General features: G+C 37.1%; 3 protein-coding genes across 4 annotated transcripts in view; 2 read left to right on the forward strand and 1 right to left on the reverse strand.

Annotated features, from left to right (window-relative positions):
- The window catches only part of LOC107683937 (midasin-like), a 51,500-nt gene extending 50,216 nt beyond the window's left edge, over positions 1 to 1,284 (forward strand). The window contains 1 exon segment of the mRNA XM_016480014.1: positions 38 to 1,284. Coding sequence (XP_016335500.1) covers positions 38 to 223 — 186 coding nt within the window. The 3' untranslated portion in view covers positions 224 to 1,284.
- Positions 1,285 to 1,876: 592 nt separating this feature from the next.
- Positions 1,877 to 9,357, forward strand: katna1 (katanin p60 (ATPase containing) subunit A 1). The gene is made up of 11 exons (XM_016480015.1): positions 1,877 to 2,230; positions 2,534 to 2,696; positions 2,806 to 2,948; positions 4,015 to 4,201; positions 4,634 to 4,749; positions 4,876 to 4,981; positions 6,388 to 6,546; positions 6,656 to 6,782; positions 7,165 to 7,296; positions 7,367 to 7,493; positions 7,584 to 9,357. Exons 2-11 carry the CDS (start codon positions 2,535 to 2,537, stop codon positions 7,780 to 7,782), a joined length of 1,458 nt encoding a protein of 485 aa, XP_016335501.1. The 5' UTR covers positions 1,877 to 2,230; position 2,534; the 3' UTR covers positions 7,783 to 9,357.
- Positions 8,523 to 13,370, reverse strand: LOC107683939 (glycoprotein integral membrane protein 1-like). 2 transcript variants are annotated; one of them, XM_016480017.1, is made up of 8 exons: positions 13,181 to 13,370; positions 12,833 to 12,895; positions 12,626 to 12,725; positions 11,089 to 11,243; positions 10,752 to 10,911; positions 10,439 to 10,647; positions 9,726 to 9,889; positions 8,523 to 9,482 (listed from the first exon to the last, which is right to left on the reverse strand). In XM_016480017.1, the coding sequence occupies exons 1-8, from the start codon at positions 13,268 to 13,270 to the stop codon at positions 9,371 to 9,373; spliced, it is 1,053 nt and encodes a 350-aa protein (XP_016335503.1). In that variant the 5' UTR covers positions 13,271 to 13,370; the 3' UTR covers positions 8,523 to 9,370. The 2 variants fall into 2 exon arrangements, with proteins under 2 accessions (XP_016335503.1, XP_016335502.1); XM_016480016.1 differs by having other exon boundaries at positions 11,089 to 11,246.
- Between the last annotated feature and the right edge of the window lie 1,018 nt (positions 13,371 to 14,388).

Here is a 14,388-nt window from a genome sequence, read left to right on the forward strand (position 1 = left end):
AATTGCAATGTTTAATATATGAATCTCTCCATGTTAGGATTCCATATTGGATATCAAAGTACCCATATTTAAAGGGCCGGGTGAGCTGCCGGAGATTCGGTCCTACATGGAGGAATTCCCCTTCCCCTTCTACATTATCTTGCGAAATGTGAACGCCCTCCCGGAGACACTCAGTGATGCTTTGAGACAGTGGTTCGAACTTGTAACAGCCACAGACCAGTAATGGACCACATGGAAGCAAATTAAGAGGGGCCAGAAGACACAACTGTAAAACTGAAGTTCCACTGCTGCTAGTCGTCCCAAACATCAGTGCACACAGCACACACACAAAGACATTAGAAAGGCTGCTGTACATGTGCCTTTTTTATTTTTTTGAATTTGTAGTTTGATTGAAGTGCTTTCTCCTTTTCATCACCACAGTCACCATGAATTGTTTTCCCATTGTTACCATCAATCAACTTTGCACATCTTTTCTTTTCTTTTTTCTTTAACTGCAAGGAAATGTGATGCCCGTGTGTGGAAAAACTTCAGTTGAACTGACTGAATGTTGACTGAGGAGATCCTCCAACCCAGGAGTATTTCCCCCACCCCCTTTCTTGTCCTGTGTGCATCCAGTTTGTGAATGTGAATGTGACATTTAGTGTGAATGGCACTGCCAATGTTTGGGAATATCATATGCAAAAAAGTCCAACTGCATATCAGTAATTACCTTCAGACCCATTTATGGTTTATGGTATCCAAAAAAAAAAAAGTGCCTTTACAAAAACCCATGTTCCCATCTAGACGGTTCTCAATGAAAACTTTGGTACTGACTCCTCACCCACACTGTATATTTGAAAGGATTGTAACTACTGAACCACTGGCTATTTCGTCTTTACAACCAGAAGCACAATTTCTGCAAGTGAAGGAAACTTTTTGAAAGCTCTTCTAAATTGTCTGTGATTTCAATCACTGTTCTATATCCTACAGATCTTAGATATTTAACCTTATAGCCAATAGCTGCATCTCTTACTAGACATATCTAGTTTTAAACATTTCATTTTGAAGTATTTTGATTCAGTTACATTTTGCACACATTTTTCTGCTCGGTCTGTGCATTCTGTGTCAAAGAAAGCAGCATAAAAAAAAAAAAAAACTCTTTCATCATGTACACATTGTCCAAATGCAACAGTAACCTGGTATACTTCTGTGGTCTCCTGTCATCTTCCTCGTCTTGGTTCATGAAATGATACTTGCTGATAACCGTGGAAATAACAATTAAACATTTCTGACATGTTTTCATTATGATCTGAATTGATAGTTAACTTTGATTATGTAATGAAAAGCTGCAGATGAAGACACACAGCTGTTAAACTTGACCAATTTGATGACTTTGATGTCACATAAATTTACCTCAATGAATATAATTTCTGGAAGAGCAAAAGTGAATCACCTCAAACATTAATTTTGAAGCTGTTGTTGTTGGGTTCTACATTAGGAATACAATTTTTCCATTTATCAGGCATGTGAACTTGTATCTATGCGTTGTAGTAGTCCTTATTTAGCAACTTGGAGTTATGACTATAATTTATGTTGTAAAACAATATGTTAAGATCTTTTCAACTAATGTTAATCACAGATCTTTTACTCCTGATTAAAAACTGATTCCTAATAGAACCCATATTTGCAATCCTAAATTAATTCTATTCTGAGTTTTATGACTACAAAATGAACAGCTCTATTAAAAAAAAGGTTATCTGTGCTGTAGCATATAGACTTATGCCCAGCAAACACAACGTTGCCTCAATGTAGGCAACCTTTTAACAACGATGTCTTTTTTTTTTATTGGTGCCTTGTTTCATACAATGTTCATAACTAATTTTCGTTAATTAGATATTTTAGTTTATATGTATTTATGTATTTAGTTGATTCATTTTATATAACTTAATTTTGTATCACCATACTCTACGTTTATTTTGAAAAGACATTCTCGCGCTTTTGACCTTTATTTTGACCAGCAGCGACGCGAGGGATTTTTACTTTTGCTTCCGCCTTCACAGTCTTAAGTGCCCTTCCCAAACAAGTGAATTTATGAGTTTGTGTGGATCCTACATTATTTCAAATATAATCCTCGTCCAAAGCAGCACACACATGAGTTTTGATCCGTAATAACGGTTGAATGCTGAGCCTTTCCTTTACTAACATCTTTCGTGGAAAGTTTTACACACTTCAGAGACTGATCACTTCGCAGGTTTGTACAGTTCAACTCCGTAACTACACACACTGCTATAATACACAGTTGAAATGTCTGTCTTAACGTAAGCTCATAATGTTTAATGCTTGTCATACTTTCCTGGTAATCCCCGAATCTGTTTATGGATAACGTTACTGTCTGGAAGTTGTTGCATCGTTTTTTACCCCCTTTGTTTATGTGGTTTATATAATTGTGTTATTAACTGACACCATTTGCGTTTACAAATGTTGTTTGTATTCTTTAAACATAAAACATCTTTCCATAAGTCTTCAGCTGTCCCTCATATTTGAACTCCTGCAGAATGAGTTTGGCGGAGATCAATGAGAATGTGAAGCTGGCTAGAGAATACGCGCTGCTGGGGAACTACAGCTCTGCGGTGGTCTGTTATCAGGGGGTCCTGGAGCAGATCAGAAAATACCTCTACTCAGTCAGAGACTCCTCTCTACAGCAGAAATGGCAGCAGGTTCGAGTTCCTCTCTGGGTATTGTTCACACTGTCTGAAAGTATTAAGGCTATTTAATGTTCTTCACTTTTTGTAACAGGCTTTTGTGTGTTCATGTTGTCTCGTCCAGGTTTGGCAGGAGATAAATGAGGAAACTAAGCAAGTTCGGGAGATCATGGCAACACTTGAGAGCTTCCAGCTGGAGTCGACCCCATCCAAACCCAGCAGCTTTGGCCAGGAGAATGACATTATGCCTGTTCACGTGGAGCACAGGTACATGTCCATGTCTGGTTTTATTCTAAACCCTCCAGACAGTCATCACAGAGTCTCACAAACTCTTTTACTCATGCAGTAGGATATGTGTATAATACATTTGAAGTAGAATTCTGCTTTTCAACATGGGCAGCATGTTTCATAGACTACAACATGGCGTTTTGCAAGTCATCAGACTTTCCAGAATTTCGACCAGGTCTGCATCAGGCACCTGATGGACTGTGCCTAATGTCAAAACTGGTTGAAACATTGTACTTGGTTGTGCAGCTTTAATATCAGTGTGCAGACATCTACTTTTTTGTTGTTAATATTGCATGTTTTTCCAATTTGGGTTTGGGATATATATACACCTATTTGACATTTTTTCACTTTTCACTTCATTTCCCATGATGGTCAAAGAAACCTTGAAAAAAGATGGAAATGGAAATCTTCAGAAACCTGAGTTTTTACAGTTTTATTTCCAGGCCTGAAAAATGGATTGGACATTTAATAATGACATTAAAAAAGAATAAATACATTTTTAAAAAGTAAATTAATTATAATTCATTTTTAACACATCATGAAAAAATCCATACTAAATAGTGAAAATTTTTATTTAAATACATTGATTTAATTTTCACATTTACAATTTTCCCTTGCATGAAAATATGCTTTTTTTAAAACAAGATTTAAGAATCCTTATACAGTACTCCAAACAACTGGAAATTCATTGGCCATACTGTGTGGGAATCCTGTCTTTAGTAGTTGTTGTTGAGTTTTAAAGCCCCCATCAGCACTCATGTCATGTGAATTAGATTAAGTTCTGAATGGCGTCCCACCGTCTCTCAGACCCTCATTCTCTTTCATGCCTCCCTTGAGGCTAATAAAGGGCTCTTGAGCCTGTTATATAAACTATAATCTGATTATGAAGTACCATTTGAATGAGCGATTACAGCCATGTTAATTAAGGACAGTTAATTCCATTCAGCCAAATTAAAATAAAATTGCTAAAGGTCCCCTTCAGAGTCCACACAGGTTCACTGTATGTCCTGATACTACATGCATGTGTCTGTGTGTTGGTGAACAGGCCGTCTCCATGTGTCGTGCAGAAATCCTCCGGCCCGCATAAAGAAAGTAAAGGCCATGGGAACCGACTGAGCGCTGGCCCCCGCAACCAACCACGACCCTCACCACGTGTTGCCAACGGTGACAAGGGAAAAGCTCAGAAAGGCAAAGAAAAGAAAGAAAACCCGTTCAAGCCAAAAGATGATAGAGTAAGAACATGTGGATCCATTTCTTATTTCTGTCTACTGTTTGAACAAGGCCTATTGTGTCATAAAGTGCGTGCAGTCACAGTATTTACTCAAAGGATCAGATGCCTTTCGCTGTATTAATGTTATGAACCTGTGATACCAGTTTCTGACATCAAAGCAAACCGTTCAGAAAGTTCAAGTAAAACATAGTGAAGAGCACAAAGGAAACGCTTGCATAAGCACTTTGGTTTTGGTCCAAAGATTGAAATAACAGAAATTGCTGTACTTGCAGGTCATTTGGTTGAAGTCTTCTTAAGTCTTCTTCTGATGTTACCATTTTTGCAAAGCCATTTGCAACAGTCTCTAATTTAGCAGAAAAGCCCATCAGAACCTTTTGCCAAAGAAATCATTTTAAAAATGATTTGATTTGATGAAACTCTCTGCCCTCTTTAGAACAAAGCGGAGGGTGTGGAGACGGAGGTGAAGAGGTTTGACAGAGGAGGAGAGGACAAAGATCTGATTGAAAATCTGGAGAGAGACATCATCTCTCAAAACCCCAATGTCACATGGTAGGTTCATCTACTTTCATCCCACTTTTCTCCAGAAGTGCTTCCATTTCTCATTTATTTTCTCAAATATCCTTAGTTTTAGGAAAATAATCAGTCATAGATAATGGTTTTTAATTTTGAATATAGGGATGACATTGCTGACCTGGAGGAGGCCAAGAAGCTTTTGAAGGAAGCCGTGGTTCTGCCCATGTGGATGCCTGAGTTCTTTAAAGGAATAAGGCGCCCGTGGAAGGTATGAATACAAGAAAATCACATATGCTCGTATGGATTTCGAAAAGCCCCATCCCAAATCTTTCAGACAGTGCCATGCTCACCAAAGCTTCTTTTATTTAATCATAAATACAGTTAAAATAGCAATATTCTGTTGTAATATTACAATTTAAAATATTTTAAAATATAATTTATTTCTGTAATGTAAAAGCTACATTTTCAGCAGCCACGGTTTCAGTCTTGAGTGTCACATGATCCTTCAGAAATTCTTGTAATATGCTGATTTGGAGCTCAAGAAGCACTTCCTATGAATATTGAAAACCGTTGTGCTGCTTGATATTTTTGTGGAAACTGATTCATTTTCTAAGGATTCTTTGATAAGTTCAAAAGTACAGCATTTGTTTGAAGTGGACTTTTTTTTGTAATGTTATAAATCCCTTAAAGGGATAGTTCATCCAAAAATGAAAATTTGATGTTTATCTGCTTACCCCCAGGGCATCTAAGATGTAGGTGACTTTGTTTCTTCAGTAGAACACAAACAAAGATTTTGAACTCAAACCGTTGCAGTCTATCAGTCTTATAATGGAAGTGAATGGGAATCACGGCTTTGAGAGTCAAAAAAACACAAACAAAACCAAATTAAACCCTGCGGCTCGTGACGATACATTGATGCGTAAAGACACAAAACGATCGGTCTGTGCAAGAAACTGAACAGTATTTATATCGTTTTTTACCTCTGATTTTCACCGCAATGTCCGAACTGTCTGTCCTGAGCGCGTTCTCAACAGCCGGCACCTGATGCGTCGTCTTCTTCTTCTTGCTTTACGGCGGATCGCAGACTTATAAGTGCATTACTGCCACCTATCTCTCAAATGGACCATTTTCACTCTATCTACAATCTCAATTAGGAGTGTCAATGGTCCATTTGAGAGATAGCTGGCAGTAATGCACTTATAAGTCTGCGATCTGCCGTAAAGCAAGAAGAAGAAGACACCTCACACGCCTGCTGTTAAACCTGCAGGGTTTCATTTGGTTTTGTTTCTGTGTGTTTTTTTTTTTGACTCCCAAAGCCGTGATTCCCATCCACTTCCATTATAAGACTGATAGACTGCAATGGTTTGAGTTCAAAATCTTCGTTTGTGTTCTACTGAAGAAACAAAGTCACCTACATCTTGGATGCCCTGGGGGTAAGCAGGTAGACATCAAATTTTCATTTTTGGGTGAACTATCCCTTTAACTGTCACAAAAAAAGTAACTAAAAAAAAGTGTAACTAATTATTTGAGACAGTATTATTTAACAGCTGTGAAACATACTTTTATATGTATTACCATCCACTTTTTGGGTAATCTTTACTGCATTATGTGTATATATACATTATATACTATATTTCTGATACACACAGTAACTGAACTCACATATGATTTTAGGGAGTGTTGATGGTGGGTCCGCCAGGCACAGGAAAGACATTGCTGGCCAAAGCTGTTGCCACTGAGTGCCGAACCACCTTCTTTAACGTGTCCTCGTCCACCCTCACCTCCAAATACAGAGGAGAGTCTGAAAAACTTGTGCGGCTGCTGTTTGAGATGGTAAAATCACTTTCTGCGCTACTCCTCGTTAATAAATGTAAAATAGTAGCCAAACTACCTTTATGTTTTCTCACCATACATACATTTGTGTGTTTGCATGTTCATACAGGCACGCTTTTATGCCCCCTCCACCATCTTTATTGATGAGATAGACTCCATATGTAGCCGTAGAGGAAACTCCGAGGAACATGAAGCCAGCAGACGCGTCAAAGCTGAACTACTCGTCCAGATGGATGGTACTGCTTCATACAAACTGTAGATATGGCTTTAAAAGTTATTAATATTCAGTAATATTGTCAATTTAACTGCACAGACACTATTGGAAGAGAAGAACATTTGAATTGAGCTGGATAATGAAACTAACTTTGCAACATTGACTGTTATTGAACTGAATGAAATCAACATCAAACCGATATAAGCTGAATAAACACTATTGCCTTCTGTAGAGCTGCTTATTTGAATTTCTAATTGAGCTGTATAATGACACATCGTCTGTAGAGTTGCTTTACTGGTGAAATGGAATTCATTTCAGAATTTATGAATTTTACAACATTCTTGTTTATTAATGTCAAGCTGCTCTGAAAAAAAAATCAATAAATACACCTCTTGTGTTTCCAGGTGTTGGTGGGACGTCTGAAAATGACCCTTCGAAAATGGTCATGGTTCTGGCAGCCACCAACTTCCCATGGGACATCGACGAAGCTCTGAGACGCAGGCTAGAGAAGAGAATTTACATCCCTCTGCCCTCAGGTGTTCAGAATTACCCATCACACCGTATTAAATGACATCAGTATTTAATTCATCATTTGTATTACTGTAGCTAAAGGAAGAGTGGAGTTACTCAAGATCAGCCTGAAGGAGCTGGAGCTGGCCAATGATGTCAACGTGGACAAGATCGCTGAGCAGATGGAGGGATACTCTGGTGCTGACATCACCAATGTTTGCAGGTGCAGCCTTTTGTGTGCAACCTGAAATTATTTTCAATGCTTGAAGTCCCACAATTCTAGAAGGGATTCATTGTTTTTGAATAATTGCAGAGATGCATCTCTGATGGCAATGAGAAGGCGGATCGAGGGCTTGACCCCTGAGGAGATACGAAACTTGTCGAAAGATGAGATGCACATGCCCACTACAATGGAAGACTTTGAGACGGCACTCAAGAAAGTGTCCAAGTCTGTATCTGCTGCTGACCTAGAAAAATATGAAAAGTGGATAGCGGAGTTTGGCTCCTGCTGATGATGCCAAAGAACCTTCTTACAGTCACCGTTAGCACTTTGAAAGACTGAGGGTCAGTTTCACTAAATCTCAGAGCACTTCCACTCTGTACCAGACTGAAATCAAAGGGTGGCAAGTCTTGCCTTGCGTGAGGTTTGTATCTTGAGTGTACAGATTCATAGTAATAGTTTAATATTTAATAGTAATAGAATTGGTTTTACATCTACAGGACTTTTCAGAGCTGATTAGCTTGATACAGGTTAAGCTTTCTCTTAAACTGAAGTTCACTCGCATCAATTTGTAAGGATGAAGGCTGAACTAATTATCCAGTAAATCCAGAGTGCTGGAGTCTGGAAAGCCCGTTTTGGTGCCCTTATAACAAACAGCCCCATGATGTGTTGCCTTACTGTAGTGTGTCCAGACAATAATGTTAATGTGGACACAGGATTGGGCTGCTTGTTTTGTCTTTACTTGTAAAATCACTGCCAATGACCAAAGACCTCTGTTGTCTCCAAATGCTACTTGAGGTGAAAAGCTATGCAAGCTAAAAGGTTTACTGCTCCTGTGGTTGATTTAAAGGCCAAAGTTTCCAGCGTTGGACAATTGTCTTAGTGATGAGACCAGCGTGTCTTAAAGGTGTGTACAGCACTTGACGTTTATAAACACTATGGAACCGGTTTCTGGTTTCTTTTCATTACTGGCATTCCATTGCCATGATCAAGTTGTAAAATTATGTATTTTGTTTAATAAATATTTTTTTTAAAGACTCAATGAGACAAACTAATTTGTGCAGAATTTACTCTTCTAACAAACGGTGAGGAAAAACGTCATAACATGCGTCAGAATGACAGAAAATGACTGATTTCATTCACAGCCAATGACGGCAACAATGAAATATAAGCATCCTGTTGAAATGTTTAACATGTTAAAAGTACAATGCTTGAAATTATTGAAACGTTGTGATGTGATGGGGAATACTTTGACAGACTGCTCAGGCCCAAGTGTACAAATCTTCATTTCATTCATGCAGGTCAGAGTTGAAATGTATTGCTGGTGTGCATGCTTAACATAACGGGCAATATCTGAAGCAACATGAATATTAACATTAAACAACATTAAGCAACATAGAGTTTTATACAGGCCATTTAAAAACAGAGAAATAAGAAATAATCCATTTAAATAATATGGACAGTTGAAAATCAGCTGTTAAAGTTATATTGATGGTTCTTCAACTTTAATGGATTATTTGTCCATTTTTTGAATGCTGTGCCCTTTAATTGTCAGTATTGACGCAATGCCATGTCCACACAACAGGCAAAGCAATTCCTAGTATTACCATAAAACAAACACTTTAGTGGGAAAAAGCCAAGGTTATTTTAGGGACTGTGCTTATTTCAATTTATGCACCTGTTCCACCTCACAATGTAGTGAAAAATACAAAAAGTAATTTGCTGATTATGCTGTTAAACAGACACAGATGTGAAAATAGAAATCTGTTTCATTAGGAAATGTCGGTGAATATTTTTTTTTCTTTTAAAGTGTTACATTGAAATCATTGGTATTGTCAACCAAATAAAGCCACATAACCGAACTAATGAGAACCCATCCATCACTTTTCTATCAAAATGCTTTTTTCTGTTGTTTCTCCCTCCATGTTATCTATTAGCCTCTGTTTTTCATCATCTGGCATCAGAGTCTCTGGATTCAAATGAAAGAATCCCCTAAGAAAGACAGAAGAGAAACATGTATTATTTATATGTGATATTCTGTATATATTGCATTATTATATGTGCATACTGGTAAAAAATTTCGCTTTGGATAAAAGCATCTAATAAATGCATAAATTATTATTAAATTATATTCAGCAAACTAACCCGTATACCACTTCTAATCCAGCTGTGTTTAGTTCTACAGTACTAAATGAAATGGCCATGCATATGATGCAGGGTGGGTGCAGGTTGTACCCGTGTTCACAGGAGGGGAACAGAAGATCCAGGATCTTAATGATGACAGCTGAACCTGCAACACCAACCACCACTACCCACATGATCAAGAAGAAGACTGGGATAGAATCAGACCAGAAGCGCCTCAGTTTATCTCTCAGCCCCTTGACCCACTGACATGCCACCTGCCAACACACATAATACCAACACATGAGGAAAATGACACTATTGAAAAACAGAACATTTAAAAAATGAGGAAATTAAGGTCATCCAGAGTTACTAGTTTTAAAAATGTATTCATTATATTTTTATTCTTAATTATATTTACATAAAGGTTTGGGAACAGTTAGATTTTTTTATGTTTAGGTCTCTCATGCTCCCCAAAGAAAAACAGTAATATTGTGAAATATTACAATTTAAAATAATTGTTTTCTATTTGAATTTATTTTAAAATGCATTCCCCTAATGGCAACACATGATCCTTCAGAAATCATTCTAATATGCTGATATCCTGCTCAAGAAACATTTCGCCTTATTATAAATATTGAAAACAGTTGTGCTGCTTAATATTTTTGTGGAAACTGACTTTTTGAGGATACTTTCATAAACAGAAAGTTCAAAAGAACAGCATATATTTGAAATAGAAACATTCTGTAACATAAATGTCTTATGTCTTTTAATATATATATATATATGTAATATGGTCCAAGAGTTAACAGTACTCAGTCACTTACACTATAGGAGGACATGGACCCACTCAGAGGAGACCCAAGCAGCACGGAATCTGAAGTCCTTTCCTCTTCCTCTCTGGACTCATATAGAGTTTCAGGGTCCATCCGCAAGGGTGTTTCAGGAAGTTTCCCCGGAGCTGCGATCTCCTCCTGAGTGGTCTCTGCATGTTTGAGTAGATAGTGGCTGGTGGTGTTAAGCACTTGGTCTTCAACTGTGAAGACAGAAAACCATTCATAAGAATCCTTCCAGTTAAAGCATCAGTCATTTTTTGGAGATTACAAACAACAGGCATTTTACTCCACAAATCTATCTAACCTGTATTACGTATGGATGCATTAGTCACCAAGACGTCACTCTCTCGTGGGATGGCATAGAGCTTGCTTCTTGATGAAGGGTAAATATTGGTCACCTGTGTGATCTTCTCAGAGCTCTGGTTCCACAGGATCTCCACCTCACACACATCTGGCTGCTGGACCTACAAAATGTACGGCATCAAGCATTCATGTGCACAGCCTCATTCTACAGTTTGGATCCGTTCCAAAGCATTAAAGCTGCCATTCCATGTTTAAGACTGAATTACTCTAGAAAGGACATAACAGATATGAAAAATAATTCAGTTGTCAGTCATCATTTATAGGGTAATGATTAAAACCTTTTCATCTGCCAGCTGGATTATCTCCTGACTCAGGACGAGTAACAGAAGCTGCTCTCCAGCCTCACTCTGAACATATGACTGATTCACCATCAGCCTCAGCTCACTGCTGACCAACCCATCCGCCAGATTACTAGAGCTCACATTAGAACCATCCACTGCAAACACAAAGAAAATTTAAATTTCCACTATTGCAGGAATAGTTCACCAAAAATATTAAAATGTACTCACCCTCAAGCCATCCCAGAAATGGAGTTTGTTTCTTCATTGGAACAGCAGAAATGTAGCATTACATCATTTGCTCACCAATGGATCCTCTGCAGTGAATGGGTGCCGTCAGAGTTCAAACAGATGATTAAAAAAAAAATCACAATAATCCACACAACTTCAGTCCATCAAGAAAAGCAAGCAATATTATGGATACAGGACTCATATTTTAGCTGGAAGCAATGGTTTAAAGTTAAAAATTATGTCTTGATGAATTACAAGCGTGCACATTTTTTACAAACTGGAAGGACTGGAGTCATGTGGATTTCTTGTGGATTCTTGTGATGTTTTTATCAGTTATTTGGACTGTCATTTTGACGGCACCCATTCACTGCAATGGATCCACTGTTGAACAAGGGATGTAATGGAAATGAAATAATATATATATGGAATTTATAAATTTGTTTGTATGTATATATATTTATATATATATATGTATGTGTGTATTTAATGCGGTGGTGGTTGTGTGTAAAATCCTTCTGCTAGCTTTCTTTGCAGTGTTTCCCGGGACCTGTGTGTTTCTGTCCTTTTTCTAGGGTAGGTCCTCGATGAGCACCCCCTCTGTTGGATTCAGAAACTGGGTGTTCGACTTGCAGTGTTTACTTCACTCTTCGATATGATGTCCAGCCGGTATGATAGCCTAGTTTCGGCTTCCTGGTAGTTGTTTTTTGGTGTTTGGCTTAGTGTTATGTTAGAATCATTATTATACTCATACCTTTTGTTCTTTTAATATTTTGAATTGTTTTTAGCTTTATTTTTTTGTTTTCATTTAAATGTTTAGTTTTGAAATGTTGTTGTATGCATTTGTCATTTTTATTTAATTTCTTTTATTTTCTTAAATGTGTATATATATAGTATTTACAGAGTTTTAGCTTTTAGTTTTAATTACTTTTTCTTATTTGTAAGTCGCTTTGGATAAAAGCGTCTGCTAAATGACTACAAGTAAAAGTAAAGTAAAGTAATGCTACATTTCTCGAAATCTGTTTCCGTGAAGAAAAACTCGTCTACATCTTGGATGGCATGAGGGTAAGTGAATTTTCAGCAATTTTTGTGTGAACTATTCGCATTAACTATTAATGCATTAACTAACATTTACAAACAATGACCTATACATTGCAGTACTTATTAACCTTTGTTAACATTAATTCATAAAAATACAACTGTTAGCTAATTATTAGTTTATGTTAGGTCGGGTTTATTTTCTTTGCATTTTTCATTGTTAGTTAAAAGAAGTGTAATTAATTAAAAGTAAAAAGACAAAGATACATACACAATAAAACGGGACATGTCATCCTTGTAACTCCTGAAGGCTTGAGAGGAGCTCCATTAATAAACGTTTCATTGTCCAAAAGACCTATATTTAAATTTATCTGAAAGAAGGGATGAGAAATAATTTTAAATGATCACGCCTTCACAAAACATAATACGGATGTGATGCACCATTCTCGTGTAATTATTCCACGAGTTATTATCTTACCTGTACACTGTACTTAGTCTGGTTAGTTTCACTAACCGCTGTCACATTTAACACAACCGTTTCCTGTGAAACAAACCACATACACAAAGACAAACGCGTTGACAGTAATGTGCTTAAGTTTTCAATGCTGAAAGACACTGCTTTGGGTAAACTAACCGTGAATATTAAACCGACGATTTCTTTAAACGTGTCAAACAAACTATGGTGTAGCTACGTTAAGCATCTTTTAAAACCAAATGAATGTCTATTAACTTGACAGATATCTATCTGATAAGCCTTTGTACTGCTACACGTGAATGTATCAGAGAAACAGTAAACTACCTACAAAATATGAGAAATGTCACCCACCGTGGATATTTGTTTCGATTGTGCATTGGCCAGGACAAACAAGACGCTTAAATAAACAACTGTTAAATGTATTTCCCATGTAGACGCCATTTTTATCACGCTAGATCAACAATGCGTGAATTAAAATGCGCGCATGACTCTCTGCGAGTACAGTCGTAATTTCGGTCATTCCCGTTTGGCTTGACGTAGCATCGTTATTGAGAACTCTTACGCCCCCTATTGGATATTAGGAGTACTACAGGAAACTTCGTGCAATTATACATTTTGTAATGACAAGTCAAGTCAAGTCAAGTCTGCTTTATTATCAGTTCTTCCACATGTACAGCACATACACACAGAGAATTGAAATTGCGTTACTCTCAGACCCTTGGTGCATACAGATAACACTAACAGTAGAACATAAATACAGATATACAGATTAAATATAAAATACAACTATACAAATATACAAATAAGGTCAAATGTAAAAAAATATATAAAGCAGCACAAGGCACATGGCAGATAGAGTGCAAACCAGTGACGTAAACAACAGTGCAGATATAATGATTTGTAGTGCAAAAGAGCTTATTCAGACTGATTAAAGTGACAGTGTGTGGGGCCGGGGCTCTGGCTCTTCTTAGTTTGCGGAGGAAGTAGAGACAACTCTTGGATTTATCTTTTTCCAGTGAGATTTCACATCTTGCGCTTTCACTTGTGAAACATTTTTTTTGTGATATGTTTGTTACTACATTTTAATTCATTTTTATAAAAAAATTTTTTTAATTATACTGCAATTTCACAAACTCCTTTTAGTAAGGAAATTCCTATGGGAAGCTATAATTTATACCTTACACTGTATAAAGTGTTTTGTTCAGTACAGATAGATTTTCCTTGTTCAAATTTGTGAGAAGAATGTTATTGCTAATAATGTCAGTCCAACAGTATATAAACAAGCAGCAAACATTTCACTTTATTAGGACTGTCTTTGTTTTATTGCTCTCCTGAATTCTTCCCTAGTTAAAGGGGTCATATGATGTTGCTAAAAAGAACATTATGTTGTGTATTTGGTGTAATGCACTGTGTTTGTGCGGTTTAAGGTTCAAAAACACAATATTTTCCACATACTGTACATTATTGTTTCTCCTCTATGCCCCGCCTTTCTGAAACGTGTCGATTTTTACAAATCTCATCGGTCTGAAAAGTGAGGTGTACACTGATTGGCCAGCTAT

The sequence above is a fragment of the Sinocyclocheilus anshuiensis genome, unplaced genomic scaffold (assembly GCF_001515605.1).
Source record: "Sinocyclocheilus anshuiensis isolate Anshui unplaced genomic scaffold, SAMN03320099.WGS_v1.1 scaffold637, whole genome shotgun sequence".
NCBI classification, from domain to species: domain Eukaryota; kingdom Metazoa; phylum Chordata; class Actinopteri; order Cypriniformes; family Cyprinidae; genus Sinocyclocheilus; species Sinocyclocheilus anshuiensis.

Coding starts and splice junctions, on each gene's coding strand:
- katna1 (XM_016480015.1), top strand. CDS start 2,535: ATGAGTTTGGCGGAGATCAATGAGAATGTGAAGCTGGCTAGAGAATAC. Junction 6,783..7,164: donor ACTACTCGTCCAGATGGATG/GTACTGCTTCAT, acceptor TTGTGTTTCCAG/GTGTTGGTGGGACGTCTGAA. Junction 7,297..7,366: donor TTACATCCCTCTGCCCTCAG/GTGTTCAGAATT, acceptor GTATTACTGTAG/CTAAAGGAAGAGTGGAGTTA.
- LOC107683939 (XM_016480016.1), bottom strand. CDS start 13,270: ATGGCGTCTACATGGGAAATACATTTAACAGTTGTTTATTTAAGCGTC. Junction 12,726..12,832: donor AGACTAAGTACAGTGTACAG/GTAAGATAATAA, acceptor CCCTTCTTTCAG/ATAAATTTAAATATAGGTCT. Junction 9,483..9,725: donor TTCCCCTCCTGTGAACACGG/GTACAACCTGCA, acceptor TGTCTTTCTTAG/GGGATTCTTTCATTTGAATC.